We start from the raw sequence: 19167 nt of genomic DNA, 5'->3' as shown, positions 1-19167 counted from the left end.
CAGGTTTTTTCAAAGCTTCCAGGGATGGTGACTCTGTTCCTGCCCTGGGCAGCCTGTGCCAGTGCCTGACAACCCTTTCTGTGAAGGTTTTTTCCTGATATCCAACTTAAACCTCCCTGGTACAACTTGAGGCCATTTCCCCTCGTGCTGTCACTAGACCTGCACTAGGTGTTGTCCATCAGAAGAGATGGATCTCCCTCGAGTCTGGATGTACCTCCACCTGCTGGAGACGGGGCTGGGATCTCCAAAGATCTTTGGGTGTAGGAATTTTCAGGTTCCTGCAGCAGTTCTGCTGTGATACACTCCCTCATGGCTGTTTTAGTCTCCAGCTGCAGCCAGGACTAGACAAGACAACAAAATCCATGTGCCCCGGACAAGGAAGTGTGAGGGTTTCTATGGGAATTGAAAGGCACTATTTCTTTGACCCCTCTCCAGCAGAAAGGCTCCTGCTGCTCCTTCCCAGTGCTACTCCCCGTTCTCTTATAAGTTTTACTACCTTGCATTTTTTAATATGGATTATATGAGGTGTACAGTAAGAAAAAATACACTATTGCTTATTCATTTAATAATGAAGGACTGACTGAGCTGGTCTTAAGGGATACTGGGCATCTGTCAAGTCTGCTCTAATCTTCAGCACAGCTGATTCCAGATACTATGTGGGAAACTCTTTTCCTGCAAGAACAACATCTCTTGCACTGACAAGTGTAATGATTTGAACTCTTGGATCTTGGGTCCTCGTTGTTCCCTCAGATTTTGCTGACCCGGGACAGAAGAGTTGGGAAAAGATTTATATAGATGAAATAGTTGCAGAGTGCAGAATTACTGTCACATATTTGTCTCCTGGTTGCTTTATATTCCTACCTTGTCCCTTTGCACCTGTCACCCTTCCAAGGGAAACTATAAATGAAAACCAGATTAAGGTGTTCTCAGAGCAGCAGCCCCAAAAAAGCCAATCTATGAGAGGAGTCAGCTTTTCATAGGTGTTATCAGAAATTGGAACGTTGCATTTTGTGCTCAGAGTGTTGGGTTTTTTCCATCCACTATCTGTGCCTGTGTATCTGTGAAGCATTTGGGAAGAGTTATTGAAAACACAGCTGGTGATGAGCAGGAGAGAGACAGAGCACCGCTCCAAAGCTTACTCAGGAAGCTTATTCCTGTGATGAGAGAAATGAACTACAAGGAACTATCATAAGGAATATCTCTGCCATACATTGCATTTCCCACCTGCAGAGTGTCTGGAACAGGACTGGTTCTGTTCTGCCCTCTGGGACCTGAAAGCAGTCAAGATACAGCCCCCCCCAAATCCCACCTTGCCCACACAGGGTCAGTCTGGCACCAACCACATCCCATTCAGACTTCTCAAATCACCCCAGCTGCTGTGTCCATAAATGTGCCTCCTGCCCTCTGCCACCTCCTTTCAGGTCATTAATTGGTTTGAAGTCGTGCAATATCTGAATCAAACCCCGTGGATGCTGAAAGAGGAGCTGTTTCTCTCGCTGAGTGTCAGAGCTCAGCTGCACTGCCGTGTGCTGGCTGGAATGGAGGCAGGGGCTTGCACTGAAGTGCCAGTCCTGCCCCTCAGGCCTCAGGCATTTTCCAGAGCAGGTGGACGGAGCTTTGTGCTGGGACAGTGTCAAGAAACAGGCTCAAAGCTCAGTGCTGATTTGGCTCAAAGCTCAGTGCTGATTTGCAGAGGGTCTCAGTGAGGACCCCTGTAATCAGAGAGCTGTTGGTTATCTGGGTTACTGAAGATATTGAAATCATTATCACAGGGTCTGTGATTGTGGTTCTGATTCAGCTCCTTCTCTGGAAGTCTCTGGGAACCTTTTGTGGGAATTGAGTCAGACCCTGCTTCTCTTTAAATCAACACACATTTGGTGCATTTTCATCAGGTCATGAAAATGCTTGGTGACAGCAGCTGGGGGACTGTGGTGCAGGAAAGATCTTCACAGGCCAGAGACCTTTACAGGTTTGCCCCATTTTTATGCAGAAACCTGAATGTATTGTCTCTGTGTTGAAGAGTAGGAAAGCTCAGTTGCTGTGCCAGTTAATGGGTGGTGTGGAAGCAAAGCCTGCCTGTGACATCCCACCTGTCCTGCTTTTGTTGTGCCTGAGCAGGAAATCTCACTGGCACTGATTTGCTGAGGAGGCAGAGGGAAGAAGGCATATTTATTTTATTTCCAGGCTGTGTGTGTCTTGGAAACATTCCTTCTTGTTGTGTTGTCTATGAAAATGTGCGTTCTGATTGTCATGCTGCAGCAGAGGCCTAACCCCAGGGCATGCTGATGGAACACAAAAAATGTCTTCTTGCTTCAACCCTGTCTTATTGGAAGTCTCTATAATGCTTTAGCATTATGTTTTATAAATAATTATAACAGCATCTTAAGCTCAGCCTTGTTCAAGGCATCCAAGGAATGGAAGAAAGGGAAAACGCTCCTTAAATAGTCTGGGATTGAATCAGTTGGTGGGGGAAAAAAAAAAAAAAGAAAAAAGAAAACAAAAGAAAACAATAAAGTAGTAGTGCTGCATGTAAGTTTTCAAACAGTGCCTGGGTGGCACCACGTGGTCCTGATCCTTTGGAAAGAAGCTTTCCAGGTCGCTGTGTACTGAAAGCACCAAGTTGGTGGTGTAGAACATGTCCCTTCGTGCTTCACTGGGATGTTCAAATGTGGGTCTGGAGGCTGTTGAACTGGCACGTGTTTAGTGGGGGATATAATTGAGGCAGTTTATGGATTGTGTTCCTGGGGCTTTTGCCTTGGAAAAAAGCAGGATGCTCCAGGAGGGTTTGGTAATGATGCCTCCCAGACAAAGAAAAAAATCCATTCATCCCAGTTTTAGGCTCGTTGGGAGGCCTGGAAACAAATGGAAACTTTCTTTTAGCAGGGCCCTGGTGGCTCTTGAAGGTTGTGCTTATTGTCCTGAAAAACAGGATGCAGGAGAGAGACAATGTGTTATTCAGGCAGTGGATTGTGTTCAGATGCAAAAGTATGGATTTGAGCCTTTCTTTGGCTGTCCTGGTTGCCTGCTGATCCAAAAAGCTGGTCCAAAGGCATCAGTCACTGTAGGAAGTGTAAGTGCTTCCCAATGGCCACACAGTCTGTGGCCTCCTGGGTCCTGCATAAAGGCTGGAAAAAGAACCATTGTGTTCTGAGTCATGTGCAAATAGTGGGAAGATGGGAAATGTCTTACAGTACCAGGTGCTAAATTAGTCTTTTGAAGTGTTGACATGTCTTTTAAATGCATAAAGTTCCCAGGCTACACAAAACACTGCATTTGCAATGCAGATAACTCGAATTAGAGTACTAATCTCGACCCTGTGTAATAGATTTTGAGCTGGAAATCCCTGGGAGTGGTGCTGATCATGGAGTCTGAAAACATGATTGACGAAGTCTCGGGAGAAGACAGTCACAAAACATGCAAATGTGTTTAGTGTGGTTTAATAGGGTTGTCATTTTGTCAAACAGGCTGGGTTTGGAGAACAAAATGAAGCTGCAGCATGACAAAAACGTGTCAATTTAATAACACTTCCAAAAGGGACATGACAACTGTTCAAAGATGATCATGAATAAGAAGAAGCTCCTGGGTGCAAGGAATTGGTAGATGCATCAGTTCCTCTCTGGGAATCTGATGCTAAAAGTGAGGCATCTCTCAGATGTGGGACAACATCTTGCAAGGTCAGCCTTCCACACAGTTCTTGGAGGCTTCTGGGTCTTGATTGAGTCAGCAGGCCAGGGAAGCCTGAAAACAGAAAGCAGGAACAAAAAAATGCAGAGTTTGGAGTGATCTGGATGGTTCTTCAGCAGAGCTGCCTGGAAGGACTGACCTGCTGGTGCACTTGAATTTTTAGCATATGCAAAGTAAAATATGCCAAGAATCAGCAGAACCAGCAGCGTGGGGAAGGATGCTGGGACTGTAAGTTTGTGGTCATTTCATTTAAACCTTGAGGAATTCCATTAAAATGTGTCCTTCACGGCCTCTCAAAGCTTGTTCTACCCTTGAAAATGCATATAGTGAAGGCAGAGCACTCACACCTGGGTGTGTCATCAGCTGGCTGTTGCTTTTTCCAAAGAAATCACAGTTTCTGCAGTGGTTTCAGGAATAGGGACATGGGGTTGTGCTCTCCAAGAACCTCCAGTCCAACCTGTCCATTGGATTTGACTCAGCTTTGTGTTAGGAATTGGTCCAAACCAAAGAGTGTGAGCCAAGACAGCCCATGGGGTTGGATCTCACACATTCCTGTGGACATCACTGGAGGTGGAGATGTTGGTAGTGTTGGGTATCAATTCCTGCAAGTGTTTGTTCTGAAAAATCTGGGATCTCTTTACAGCTGGTTGCTTGGATTCAAGGCTTTGGAACAACAGTAGCCTGTTACTGCCCGTCAACATTTGGTTCTGTGTCCCCCAGCCCATATTCCAGCTGCATTTCTGAACCTGTGCTGTGTCAAGAACCTTGCAAAATTACACTGTATTTCTCCCAGTCCCTATTTTTGTGGTTATGGTCGTGTTTGCACATCTCAGGAAGGGAATTGGTGATAGTGCCTAATGCCAGAGATGTTTGTGGCAAGTGCTGGTAAGTGTGTCCCACCTGACAGATCTGGAACAAAAAGCAACAGTTTGCTTCCACCCCAGGACTGTTAAGGTTCTCAGGGGAGCAGTTTTGGAAGATCCACTCTGGCTGAGCTGTGTGTAATGGTTTTGTAACAGGGATAAATGACCACTATTTCAGCCACGTGAAGTGCCTGGACTCCTCTGGGCCTTACACCAGAGCCAGGAATGGAAAGAAGTGCTTTAACTCCGTGTTCCAGCAGGCACTGGGAACACAGGGCTCTTTATGATCCCTGGGATTTATTTAAAAACATCAGCCTTTTTCTTTGAGGTCTGTTTTACAGCAGTGATGCTGTAGCACCCCACGGGATGGGGCTCTGGTGAATAAGCAAAACAATCTGGTGTCTTCCTTCCAATTCCATCCCAGGCCCCTGTAATTAATGCACTATTAATGACCAAGGAATTGTGAAGAATGTAAATCCTCCCATTTGCATGCCATGTCATATTTTTACCACGGGTCAATGGGATGAGGAGCCCTTCAATTAGGGAGCTGAGGTGCTGCTTTGTCTCAGCTGAGTTTTTTGTCAGGACCTGGTGGAGCTGCCTCGTCACCCAGAGTCTTGTAATGGCATTTCCTAAGGGATGGAGAATGGGAATTGGGCTCATTCTCTCTTTGTGCCACCCAAAACCGACTGAAAAGTACCAGGAGGTTCCCTCAGGTGGGTTTTGGAGGGAGGGCAGTGATGGGAACCTGGATTTCGGAGCCTGCGGTTTTAGCGCTGGAGGGAAATTTCACCTTCGACATTTGCAAGTAGCTCAGAAAAATCTTGCTCCTGATTTTTTGTTCCTGCAAAGCACAAAACAGCTCCCTGCTGGCTCTGGGGAGTGCTGTGGGAGTCTTGCTACTTCCAGGGTGGTTTGGGGTTTGTGTTTTTCTCCAGAGCACTTAATTAGGTGCTTCACTTCAGAGCCTATCTGTGGGTATGCAGTTGTTAAACACTTTAGTTGCTGATTGAAGGGTTTGATGAGTGAAAAAAAGGAGTATCTTACAGCCTTTATTGGTTATTTTTATATATTAAATAATAATAAAATCTCATGCAATAAGGATGCTTTAATCAGCCAGATTCTTAAGTGCATTTCCAAATAAAACCCTCCATATTCAATTAAGTGTGTCTGAACAGGCCACCTGGGAGAGCTAAAGCCATTAACAAATACTAGAGACAATCAAAGGAGAGGTGAGTGGACTTTGCTTCATCTCCCTTGCTCATTTCTATATTTAAATATGTATTTTGGTCTCTTTCTGCTGGCTGTAGTCTCTCTTGTAGTCTCTCTTCTCCTTGCAGGGCTCCGAGTACCAGCTGAATTTTCCCAAAAGGGAATTGTTCAAAGGTGAGGTGTTTGGAGCTGAGAATCAGGGGGACACTTAATGCATCCAAATGAGCTGAAGTTTGTAAGTCTTTGACAAAGTGTAACTGGAGGCTGCAGAGGAATCAGAATAGGAGAATCAGACCTGCTTTAAAAGCTGTACCATAAGTCCATCCTAACTGCAACAGGGTTTCAATATTGACCCTTGAGCAAATGATTAATCAAATACTAAGGTTCAGTAACTCAGCAGCTTGCTATGAAATCTTGGTGTAGTGTAGTGGTCTCATCTGTAACCTGGTTATAACCTCCAGCCAGCACATAAACATATATAAATATATAAAAAATAAGCATTTGTGAATAAAACAAATGTGAATATGTGAATAAAATGTGTGAACACTTGAAGGCCCAGGGCATTTGCACTTCAATATTAGTGACTTGCCTGCCAGAGTTCAGAGGACCTTTGGGTCAGAGAAGCCTCCCTTGTTGGACACAAATATTTATACTTCCCATCCCAAGGAGGCTTAAAGGAAAGGGAGTGAAGAAAAACCTGGTTAGGGTGAATGCAGCAGGGACACAGCAAATGAGGTGGCATCTGCCCTGTGGATTTAACTGAGTTTAAATAGCTTACCTTTGCCAAAGTGGCATCATCACTGCAGAGCTGTGCTTCTGTCCCTGGAGAGCCTGTAGTGCTGCTTTGGTACCTGATGGGAGGTGTAAGGATGGAGCCAGACTCTTCTCAGAGGTACCCAGGGAAAAGATGAGGCAATGGCACCAACCAAAACACTAGAAATTCCAATTAAACATAAGAAGAAATATTTTTCCTGTGAGGGTGGTCAAACACTGCAACAGGTCATCCAGCAACAGGTTGTCCAGCACGGTTGTGGCTTCTCCATTGCTGGGGATATTCAGAACTCAACTGGATTTGATCCTGATCAACCTGTTGTAGTTGATCCCACTTTGAGCAGGGGCATAGACCAGACTATTTCCAAAACTCCCTCCCAGTCTCAGCTCTTCTCTGATCCTGTGACGGGCATGCAGAGGAGAAGAGCAGTTTGCAAATGGTGATGGAAGATGGACTTACCACCAGGAATTCAACTTGAAGGGAGGAGACTGTAAACTTAAATAGAATCCAGTGGTGATGGAAGTTACAGGGAATGTTGTGTGCAGTGGTGACTTAAAAGGCAGCTGGGATTGTAAAGAGATGGGGAGTGAAAGGTGGCTGTTGGGTGAGTGATGACGCAGATTGAGGGAAGAGGAGTCCAAACCCAACCACTTCCCTGCAGTGGGACAAGGGGCAGGAGAACCAGCAGCTGCAGTGAGTTCCCCAGGCTGCCCTGCCTGCTTGACTCAGGGCTGGTAAGGGGAGACCTCTTGTTGGGGGTGAGAAAGGGGGTTTACAGTTATATTTATCTGACTGGTAACTGTAGCATGAATTTCTAAGTGCACTCATCTCTACAGAAAATGGATAAAACACTGATAGCTCTCAGCACTGACTCAGACCTGATAACTTATCAACCTGTCTCCAACCAGACTCCCCCCCAGCCTGTACCCTGGGTGCTCCCTGAACAAAACCTACTCCTTTGGCTGTAGGAAATCCTGACACCAGTGCTTGCCCAACCTCTGAACAGGGGACAAATGTACTGGCCAACCAAACCCCCCAGGGCACTGTTCTGCCCCCGGGTTAGTTTGTGTTTTGGTCTCTCAGCTGGCAGTTCCCAGGAGGGATAAGATTACTTGTAGACCAAGATAAAGATATTAATCTTCCTTTGTTCCTGGACAGTAAAAAAACAATGGCCAAAATTTGGAATGAATATTCGAAATCCAGGCTGGACTTCACAGGTAGACATGTTCTTCAGGATTGATATGGAACAACTCACCAGTACTGACTACTGACTACCCTCTGTAGCTCTCTACAATATTTATTCTCCTTTTGTTAGAGAGGAGTTATATCCACCAGGTGCCTTGGTTATATATATTCAAAATTTGTAAAGCCTTAGGCATGCACAGAGGTGGAAGGTGTACTTAGGCTTATCTGTTCTGCTGTGGCCTTTGTCATCCATCCAGGCACAGAATGGAATTTAAAACATCAACATTATTGTTTAATGTCATCCTGTCTCTCATGCTACGCCGGTGTCCCTGTTTGACTTGGAAGCTTTGACATTCTTCAAGGTGACCCCCTCATTCCTGGGAGGGCTGAGGGAACTGGAGTGTTTGGTGTTTAAGCAAATATGTCCCCTGCTTTTGTAGTGTCATTCCATTGCTCAGCTCTTCCAGTGAGTCCCAGCTAATGAGCTGGAATTTGCAGTGTGAGTGTGCAGGAGCCAAAGCTCTTAGTCACCACCCCGATACTCCCAGCGTGGTCCTGCTTTGGGTGACATCATGGGAATGGGGCATCTTTTCCTACCTGTGTGAAAGGTGTGGTGTGACATTTCTAACCACTTAGATCCTGCAAAGCACTGCCACACCTGGGAAAACTTACTGCAATGGAAGGAGAGGTGTTTGCCTGGGCAGAAAATGCAGGCTGTGCTCAGGGAGGGCAAATGTTTGCACATGAGTGTAGCTGTCAAAGGGAACCACTGCTGAGCAGCCCTGGAACAGACTCTGGAGCCTGTGGGGTTTGCTCTGCTCATCTCACCCCCCCAGTGTGTCACATTTATCACTGATCACTTGTGACTGCCCTGCTACCCTGGATGCTGTAGAAACACAGCACAGCTCACCTGAGCTTGCTCCAGAAACTCAGGGAAATTAAATCAATCCCAGTGCTTTCTCCTTAGTTTATTGTCACTCCACACACGAGTCCTTGAGGCTCTGTGTGGCAGTCCTAGCTGCCTAGTGGCAGGAATGGCTTTATGCACATCTTCTTTCCAAGGGTGCAAACCCTGATTCTATACTCTTGGGTTTTGGCATAATGTGTATATGATAAAAGAAGGAAAATATGGCAAAACTCAGCTCAAATGTGGAATTTCATGATGCTGAGCCCTCTTTTACAGAAGCTAAATGTAGAATCCATAGGAGTTTAACTCAACATCCTCACAAAGACACAGGTGCAGGTGCTGTAGCAGTATACAAGATCCTTCTTTTAGACCAGCAGCACCAGTTCTAAGCATGGTTTGTCCTGGTGCTGTGCCCACACCAGGGATTTGTGCTGGGTTGGCTCTGTCTGTGGGATCTCATCGGTCCATGTGTCCCTCATCTGAAAGCAGCATCTGTTCAGCTTCTTTTGAGACCCTTACAAGCTATTCCACATTCAAATGCAAATACTTAATAACCAAAGCTTAGGGATCATATGATCCTTTAGACAGTAAATCTGGTGGTTCAGTTGTACACATATTTGGCAGATTATAGGTTTATCACTGGCAGCTAATCTTTTAAAGAACTGGGGCTTAACTCCTTTTGTTAACTAATTAAAAAAGAAGGAACTTGAAGCTGTAATTAGACCTATTAAAACATGTATTACTCACTCAATGGTCTATACAGCCAGGATAAATGTATAATTAGGAGGTTTCACCAAACATGATTAAAGCCAGTCATGTGTCCTAGGCCATCAAACATTTATGTGTGTGTGAGATTGAGAGTAAAGTCAGTGTGAGATACAAACCATAACATACATTCTAGAGAAAATACATGGACTACCTTGGACTTGATGTTCTTGGAGGTCTTTTCCAAGCTAAATGATTCTGTGATTCTGTATCATAAATATTTAACTCCAGTCATGAAAGCTTTTTTTTGGGTGTGAATTCTGGAAGGACTGTGTCACACCCATAACTTCTCGTGTGTGGTGACAGTGATGGGACCAGGTCCTTCTGAGCCCGTGATCTGTCACTGTTGTTCCCTACAGTCTGCTGATAACTTAAGAAATTTAGAAGTTAGTGAGTGGAGTATTCCTGTTCTTGATCAGCACATTCCTCAGGGCATAAGGATTTGCATCCCTTCCAAAACTCACGTCTGTTCTGGGAGATTGGGTTTGTTTTTTGTTTGGGTTGTTGGTCTTCAAATGACAAAGGAGTAAATTCTCCAGCTTTATGGTTAGAGGGTATTTTTCCTTCCACATATTTAGGAGATGGGAAGAAAGGCAGGTCCACTGACCTTTTGTGCCTCACATTCATAGGTGTGAGTGCTTTCTCCCTGCACTGGTTTCAGGTGATGTCATTCCTTGAAGGGGAATTCCCAGGAAGGCTGTGGCAGTTCTGGGTCTCTGCAGCCTTTGTTCTGTCCATGTGTGTGGATGGTTTATTGTATGTTGGAATCTTCCCTGGCTGGTGTCTCACCAGCCCTTTTGTGGCACAGGCAAGCTGGAGAGAAGGACTGGGAGCACTTTTGCATCCTGAGTTGCCACCAGTCACATTGTATGGCTCAGGTGTCCCTGTAATAACCCCTTCCCAGGGGTCCCATCCAGGCTGGTGCCTCGGAGCAGGGAGTGGGATTGATGCCATGAAGTCATTCCAAAAATCCCATTGCATCTCTCCAAACCAGGAGATGCTGACAGCTCTCGTGGAGGTGCAGACATCTCTGACATGACTGCTAACCAGAATTAAAGACATAAATAAATTGTTTGCTGTCATAGCTCTTTGTTTCAAAAAAACTTCGGTTTCAAGCACTTCATGTGAAGTGTTGAGGTTGCTGGGCTTAACCTGCAAGGAAGAAATTAGCTCTGGTCCTGAAAGCTGACTCAGATATTTCCAATTTTCTTGCCAGAGACCTATTTGCACTGATAAACAAATTACAGAAGAGTTTTCAAGTCATATAGACAGGAACAAGCTTCTTCAATATATATCAATTTCTGCTCAGGGAACAGTGAAATGCAGTTAAAGCCTGAGCTGCCTGTTCTGCTTTTCAGCACAGAGATACTGCAGAGAGAATTGGGCTGGTGTCAGCCCTTTTGGTGCCACTAAACTGCTGAGAACCCTGGGGTCAGACAGGGAGGAACGAGCAGTTGGGGGAAAAATCCAGTGCCGAGGAAATGGTGGAGGTGTCCTGGAACAGCTGTGGAGGAGAACGGAGCTTCCTCTGCGTGTGTCACATCTGCCTTTGCCATTTGTTTGTGCTGGTTGTCATGTCCACATCCACTTGGAGAGGAAGGGGGATGTTCCTATGGATGTATGTGCATAGATACACACAAAAATAGCAGTTGTCTGTCTTGCACACGTGGTGCTTTCAGGGCCAGTTTCTAAGCGGTTTGTGGTGTTCCCGTGGTCCAAGTGAGCAGCACCACAAGAGTTTTGCAGTCGTTTTGTTGTTTGTGGTTTTTTTCTTCCTGTATGAAAAGCAAAAAGACAAGGCCCCTCATGGAAAGGACCAGTTTTTGTCCCAGGGGGCTCCTCAGCTGTGCCTCTTCAGAGACAACTAAAATATAAGTTTTGAGTGCCTGACCAGGGATGGAAGATGGGGGGGTCTCATCTCACTGTAACAAATTACTGCTGACTTTTATTGTGTGGGTTCCAACAGGGTGATTGTTAGGCAAAGATCCTGAACAACTGGATAAGAAGAGGTATTAGCTCTTTAATCCTAGACCTAGAGCTCCAAAACCAGGCAGAAGAATTCCCTAAATTGTTTCAGGTTTTTGTATGTTTTTCCTGGTTGTCACACCTGAATGGCTGCACAGGCCATAACCCTGAATATCTGATCTCAGAAGGGCAATACCACTGAGGTCTTTATGTGGACTGTGCTTTTGAAGACTGTTTTTATTCCCAACTGCAGTCGGAATCTCATGACTTAAATTTGGACACCACTGCTGCAGAGAACATAGTTTAAATATTAAACAGATATGTGGAGTGTGTCAGCATGGGATAAGCCAGGGAGGAGGAGGATTTGAGGAGGAACTGGGAGAGAAGAGTGAATGTCTTACTTGTTGCAGATGATTTCATTGTATTGGGCATCTGATTCCGTGGTGTTGATGAACCGAGTCACTCTTTTACCACAAAAGGAATCCTTTGTGCAGTTTTCCTGCTTTACACAAGGATTGTAAGAGGAGCCTTCTAACAACGCTGTTTGGAGGAAATTCCTGTCCAGTGCATTCCCTGGGAGTGATGCTGGCTGGTGAGCACAAAAGGGTGTCATTTTTCTGTAGGTATTTCAAATTTGAGGAACATCCAGTGCATTTCCAAACCTGTCATTCTGCAGGTGTAAGGAGCGCTGTCCATACTCATCCCAGGCCTGGCAGGTGACTGTCACCCTCCCTGTGATGCACATCTGAACCTCTTTAGAAACCACAGTCAGCCTCCAGTTCCCTGCTTTCTAATTCTGCATGACTAAGCCTTTCAGCATGCAATAAGTACTGCTGCTCATCCCAAATGCATTGGTTACCTGTGCACCAATCACTGTCAGCATATTTCTGCACTGGGGTGGCTGAGTGTTGGGGAACTGGCATAAATTAAATTAATCTGAGTCACAGTATTGCCCTTTCTGTTCCACCCACGTGTGTGTCAGGTGTGGGAGATGTGTGAGCAGCACTGCACACGCCCTGCCAGCAAACAAGGAACTTGTGTTCCCTCAGAAAATGGGGACTGGGGCACAATTCACACCAAAATATGAGGAAGTGAAGAGTGCACACAAGTATTTGTTTCGTGTGACTGTAGGAATCCCAAAAGAATTCTTTTCAGCCGGGGGATTAGAGTGAGGAGAACAATGCACACACCTCACTGGCAGATTTGTGGCTGCTGCTGGATGTATTTATGAGCCAGGCACGTGGCTTGGTGTCTGCATGGCACTGTCCATGTTTGTGAGGGAGGGCTGGACTCTGGCTTGGCTTTGCTGAAGGGCACAAAGTCAGGCACTTCCCTTCACTCAGCTTTTTCCCATCTGAAGAAGGAGAATCAGTAATTGCTCATTATTCTCAAAGCACTTCCATGTTTAAGGACGTATCATAAGCACAGAATCATGGAATGGTTTGGGTAGGAAGGGATCATAAAGACCATTGAGTTCCACCCCCTGCCATGGGCAGGGACACCTTCCCCCCTAGCCCACGTTGCTCCAAGCCCCATCCAACCTGGCCTTGGACACTTCCAGGGATGGGGCAGCCACAGCTGCTCTGGGCAACCTGTGCCAGGGCCTCCCCACCCTCACAGGGAAGAATTTCTTCCTAATATCTAATCCAAACCTCCCCTCTCTCAGTTTAAATCCCTGCTGTTCTTCTCACAGATGATCTGTAGAATAACAACAGTAAGCTGAGGATTTGTAGAGGTTACATTTGTAGGAACAGATTGCCCTGTGCTTACAACTTTTTGCATTGACTGTTTAATTTCTGCCCCTGCAATTACTCCTGGGTGCAGCTCAGGCTGCTTGGATGGGCTGAGAACTTGGTTGTGCTCATGTATCAGGAATTTAGGCATCAAAGCATTGTGCCTTATTCCTGCACAGGGCAGCACCCAGAAAACTGCAGGTGCAGTGAAAGGTCAGGTTGAAAATCAGGTCTTTGCAGTTCACAAAAGTGTTGCTGAAATAGGGAAACGGGCCATGAAAAAAAAATCTGTTAGATGAACAATTCCTTTTGGTCCATTTTAGGCTGAGTTGTGCTGAATGTAAAGTATATCCTCGTCCTGTGGGATTGAGCTTTCCTCAGAAAGGCCTGGAATTCCCTGGGCAGCTCAATCCCTCCCTTGCCTTGTGTGGCTCTGAGTCGTTCACCTGCAGGTCCCGCTTACGGAGCACAGGGATGTTCCTGGGGCTCCCAGTGAAGCTCAGGTCTCCTCTTTGTGCAGCTGGAACTGGGACTGAGGCTTTTTAGGACTGTTCAGTGCCTCTTACTCTGCCTCCCTGCTGTGAGGGGAGGTGTCTGCTGCTGTTCCAGGCAAGTGGAGTGAGATGGGTGCTTAGCACCCTTGAAAGATTCCCTCATTCCGTGGCTTTTAATGAAGGAAAACATTTGTTTGGGGGATTGGGGGTTCAACTCTTTCCCAGCTTTGGGCTTTCACAGTCAGAGCGTGTCCCTTGGCACCCTGGGGAGGGTTGGATTGGCCTCAGCAGGTGTTGCTGTTTCTGGATTTCAGAGCAGGGTTTGTTAAACTCACCTGCCTCCCCAAACCTTCAAAACTTGGGCTTAGCAAGACTGAGCTGCATCCTGGGAACAGACTGAGGGTCTTCTGCCTCTTTTAAAATGTATTCTTGAGTGTCACCGAGTAAACATTTTATTATTACTTTTCTTTCATGCCTATAAATCTTCACAAAAATTATAGTCCCTTTTCCTCCCAGCAGGAGACAAATGAAACGAGTGTGAGGCTTTAAAAAATAAATGGGTACAAGAGGATCATTTTCCAGTCACGGGGCTTTGTATTTCCCTGTTTTCCCAGATTTTGCTGCCATCCATCTTGAATTTAAAAAAAAAAAAGAAGGCAAGGGGATAGCTGGTAATGTTTTTCTTTGTTTCCTCAGTATTTCTGGCTCCTGGTGCTCTCCCGGGGGTTGGTTGGCATCGGAGAGGCGAGTTACTCCACCATTGCCCCGACCATCATCGGAGACCTGTTCACCAAAAACACGAGGACCCTCATGCTCTCTGTCTTCTACTTTGCAATTCCTCTGGGCAGGTAAGTGGCACCAAAATTCCTGGGCCTGGTTTTGCCTTTTCACTTAAACAAACTCCCGCAGATCTGAAGTTGCTAATGATGATAGTTCTTGTCTTTGGTTGGAATGGTTTAGACAGGAAAATATTGTGAGCTGTGACTAATTAGTAGCAGGAATTAGATTCTTTTTCTGGCCCTGTTACTGGTTTGTGTGTGACTTTTGGGAATTAGTGGGAAGGATTTTTTTTTTCCCCTCTTTTTTTACAGCAGTGGGGTGGAAATGGAATCAAAATATTTTAGCTGACTGTTTCTTTCAGTTGTGTTTCCTTATCAGCCCAACACAGTATCTGATTGTTGGGACAGGAGGGAATCTGTCATTATTTTTATTTTTTTAAAAATAATGGCTGACCCTCTATTGTGAGGTTGTAAGCAGGGAGGGCTTGCATACTTTGCATTCCAGTTCCCAGAGTGGGACAACATCCTGTGCAAAAGGGGCATCAGGGGTTCATTTGCAGCAGGGAATACACGGGTAACATGTCCCAAACTCAGAGAAAAACCTCTGGTGGTGCATTTTACAAGTTAGAGCACTCATCCCTGAGACAAAACTCACAACCATCCCTTTGCTCTTGAGGAAAAAGAGAGAAACAGGTCCTTAATTGATGAAAAGAATATTTTGCCAAGAGGACCAAAGATTCCAAGTATTCACATAGAGAATTCAGTGAACTCTGGCTAGCAAGAAATCACAAATACTCATCCTGTCGAGCCTGATTCTGGCACTTAAATATCTCAATATCCAACAGTGACATGGATTACAGGGGCATGGAGTGATAGGGCAAGGCTGTAAACTGAAAGAGGGTAGGGTTAGATGGGATATTAGGAAGAAATTGCTCCCTGTGAGGGTGGGGAGGCCCTGGCACAGGTTGCCCAGAGAAGCTGTGGCTGCCCCATCCCTGGAAGTGTCCAAGGCCAGGTTGGAGCAACCTGGGCTAGTGGAAGGTGTCCCTGCCCATGGCAAGGGGTGGAACTCAATGGTCTTTATGATCCCTTCCAACCCAAACTATTCCATGATTCTGTGGTGATCCACAGTTTGATTTTGGGGCCTGTCTGTGTAAAAAGCTCAGTTTTGGGGTACTTATAACTGGCAACCCCCAAAGCTCAGCAGGCTTCAGTAAAGTCGGGTGAGGGCTCAGCTGCCCCACACCAATCCTGGCAACTTGTAGCCAAGGCCATCTCAGCCACAAATGCAGCAGTTTTGAAAAGGGATATTCACATTCTTTCAGCTCATGTGGAGAGAGGTGTGGCTGCATTCACCTCCAGTGTCTTTGAGCCACCTCCTGTCTTAGGGCTGAAGGTCCTGTTGCTTCTTAATCTCCAGATGTGACTTCACAGCTTCAGGTTTGATTTCTCCCACCCCACTGTCTTGCATGTTCTTCTTGGTTCTTCTTGCAGGCTTATGGGAAGTGGCCTCTTCCTGAGTAATTAGGACCAAGTACTGTTGAGTGACAAGAAAAAAATTAAATGATGGAATATGGTGTGTCCTTGAAGGGCACTTTTTAACTGAGAGCTTGAACATGAAATTGTTTAATATTCATATTAAACGGGAAGGCCTGATGTAGAAATTACACTGGGAAATACATTCCTTTTGAGGCTTTGCTTCCATGCACTGTAGATTGAAAGGTCAGCTATGAACTTCCAAATTTCCATTGGATTTGAGCATTTTTAGATCAGCAGTGCTGGGAAGAGTCACATATTGGCCACCATCTGCTTCAATCCCCATGTTCCTTCCTGCAGGAGAAGAGAGCCCAAGAGTTGGTTGTGCCTCTCTTTATCTTTGTCTAAGAACAGCTGTGACTGTGCCACTCCTAAAGCTCTGACCAACCCTCATCTTGGCATTTCTTGCAGTGGCTTGGGATACATCACTGGGTCCAGTGTGAAGCAGGTTGCTGGAGACTGGCACTGGGCCTTGAGGGTAAGTCCCTGGTAATCACATCTTAATGAGAGTTAATTGATTGATCTGTGTTAGGAAGAGCTCCATCACGCAGTTGTTCGACCTGTTATTATATCTGGAAGGTAAAGGACTGGAGATTACAGCCATGGATGTTCAGTGCATAGCAGATACACTCCCTAAGCAAAGGGGAAAGGTGTGTGGGCTTGGCTTGTGGTACTTGGTGTTTTCCTTGCCTGGGAGCAAGAATTTTCCAATCTCTTTATTATCAATCACCCGTGATTTCTTGATGGGGATGGGAAGATGAGGCATTGGCCTTAAATCAACTCCACAGTCTTTCAGTCCCCTGCTGTCAAGAAACTCCGAGAATGGCTTCCTGCTTTGAGGAAAAAACACTTTGTTCCAGTTTCCGCTTGTTTTTCTGCCCTGAGACAGTCGGTTTCCTTCTATTTTAACCTCTTGGGACCCTGATAAACGTGCTGAAAAGATAATCCACTCCAATCACATGCTCACAAACAGATCCTGCACACAAAGATGTCTTGAAAGAGCGGAGAGGAAGTGGCCCAGCAGAACTGGCTCCTGACCTTTGGTGGTGAGGGTGGCACGAGCCCACGTGAGGTGCATTCTCTGCCTCTGGCACTTCATCAATCCCCTGGAGCTCAGGCCAACACCATTTATACCAGCAGGTGATGAAATCCATGGGTTCCCACCTCGAGAAAATGTGCCCTCTGTGACACAGGCCATGCCCAGGGAAAGCAAAGCCAGAGCACGACCGGGAGGGTGGGAGGGCATTTCCCAGCTGGGAACCTGGAAAGGAAAGTGCAGTGTCCTACAGCTTCACAGCAGCAGGATGGCTACAGCATTCAGCAGCAGAAATACTTGAGGGTAAAATTAGCTTTTGAGCAGAGGCCAGCACAAGGAATGAGCTCCCCAAAGCCCCTCCTCCTGCTCAGGGGGCTCTAAGGAGGTTGAAGTATCAGAGTGCTCTTGTAAAACCCAAATCTGGCCGTAAAACCCAAGTGGGTAATTTGTGCAAAGGGATCCTCACCTGCATTTTTCTCTTCAGATGGTGTCTCCAGAGTTATCCTGAGAAATCCAGGCTATCTGCAAGACTGTACCCTTCTAGAGTCATGATTTCCACTGTAAATGACACACTGGTGCATGATTCCCTGAGTGTAAAATCATTGGGAATCTGATGAGCTGCACGTGCCTGGGGTGGTTGCTTTGGACAGCATTGCTCAGTTTTTGTAGTCACACAGCACACACTGAAAGCTTCCAGGCATCAGTGTAAAGCAGTTTTTTCATCCCTGTGGCAATTATTGTGCCTCTTGCAAGATGTGAATGATTGCCCAAGGTGATGCTTCCCTCTGTGATCTCCTGTGGGCTCCAAATGCAGGAGAGGTCAGGAATGATCTGTACTTCAGTGGGCTGAAGAAGACAGAAGGACATGTGGACAAGTGGCAGCTTTGTCTCTGGATGCAACAGTAATGTGGGTGTTTCCTGGGAGCATTACTGAGTGTCCATGGATGTTGACAGTGGATGTTGTCCTCGTGGGGGCTTAAGCCTTTAGATAAAAATCAAGGAGACTTGAAATTATCTGGCCCTAAAAACCAGCAGCAATTCTGGTTTTTTTACCAGTGCTACCTTGTGTTCAGCTGTCATAAGGAAATTGTATCAGCCTTCATTTATTCCTGGATGAGGGGTTTTCCTGACTTTCCAGTTCTGAAATACTTTTGTCTTCTCTTTCCTAGCAGAACTGTGATTTTGTCATCTTTGGACATGAAACACTGCTCAAAGTGTAAAAACCATTCTCAGGTTAATAATGGAAGCATATTTTTTGGAACAGGGATTTATTTTTAAAACAGCATGTCTAAATGGGATGATAGGTCAGTGAAAATCCATGTTCCTGTTTTCCTAACAGAGCTATTTTCCATTCTATCAATAGTGGAATTTCAGTGTCAAAACAAGAATAGTGTTTGTAGCTTGCAAAGCACTGTGGGATCTTTGTATTTTTGTCTAGTGCTTGGGAGAAGGGATTGGACACTGGGAAGCCTAATCCTTGAATGTGTCCTTTTCCTGCCTCCTGGCCTGAATTTTCAGTGTTTCTTGGTCTGCTGTACACTGAGGTTATCTGAGGAAGATGCCTGAAAATGGGAAGCCACTGTGGGTTGACTGGAAGAAGGAGGCATGCCAAGCAAGGGTTTTCAAAGCCAGAATGCTCCCTACATCCAGAAATCCTTCACCCTTGCCTTGAAAAGGTTTCTGCACTCACCCAAAAAGTCTCTCAGCCCAGCTGGGAGCAGCTTTCCAAAGAGCTCAACATCACTGAAGAACCAAAGAATCTTTGTAGTTATTAACACAACAGACTGCCTTAATCAGGGATTGTCAAAGCTGCATGTTTCCAGAGTGAGATAAGAGTCCAGGGAATGACAGGGAGGAAGGAAAGGAGTGGATGCCTCGGGTGCTCACAGATTCTGACTTGAACAGTCCCTGAAACCAAGCCAATGTAATCTGCTTCTCACTGACCAGTCAAACCCTCCTGGACTCCTGTGCTAATTCCCTGCCCCTTTCTTGCAGGTATCTCCACTCCTGGGAATGATAACAGGGACACTCATCTTGATATTTGTTCCTGCTGCTAAAAGAGGAAACGCTGAACAACTCGGGGGGCAGCTGAAGGCTCGGACCTCGTGGCTGAGAGACATGAAAGCACTGATTAGAAAGTAAGAGCACTTGTAAAAACCATGCTTTGCCTCTAGTGCTTAATTGGAACATCCAGTGGCCTGGATTTAGCACTGGAAAGTGATGACATGCAGGGAGT

At 45.8% G+C, this 19167-nt stretch overlaps 1 protein-coding gene across 3 annotated transcripts in view; it reads left to right on the top strand.

Annotated features, from left to right (window-relative positions):
• Positions 1-19167, top strand: part of SPNS2 (sphingolipid transporter 2) — a 132361-nt gene that overhangs the window by 66877 nt on the left and 46317 nt on the right. For all 3 annotated transcript variants that reach the window (XM_032707478.1, XM_032707477.1, XM_032707479.1), the window contains exons 4-6: positions 14277-14428; positions 16307-16373; positions 18927-19069. In XM_032707478.1, the coding sequence (XP_032563369.1) occupies positions 14277-14428; positions 16307-16373; positions 18927-19069 (362 nt within the window). The remainder of the gene's footprint in view (positions 1-14276; positions 14429-16306; positions 16374-18926; positions 19070-19167) is intronic.

The sequence above is a fragment of the Chiroxiphia lanceolata genome, chromosome 20, assembly GCF_009829145.1.
Source record: "Chiroxiphia lanceolata isolate bChiLan1 chromosome 20, bChiLan1.pri, whole genome shotgun sequence".
Taxonomy (NCBI): Eukaryota; Metazoa; Chordata; class Aves; order Passeriformes; family Pipridae; genus Chiroxiphia; species Chiroxiphia lanceolata.
This window is presented reverse-complemented; position numbering and strand designations above follow the sequence as displayed.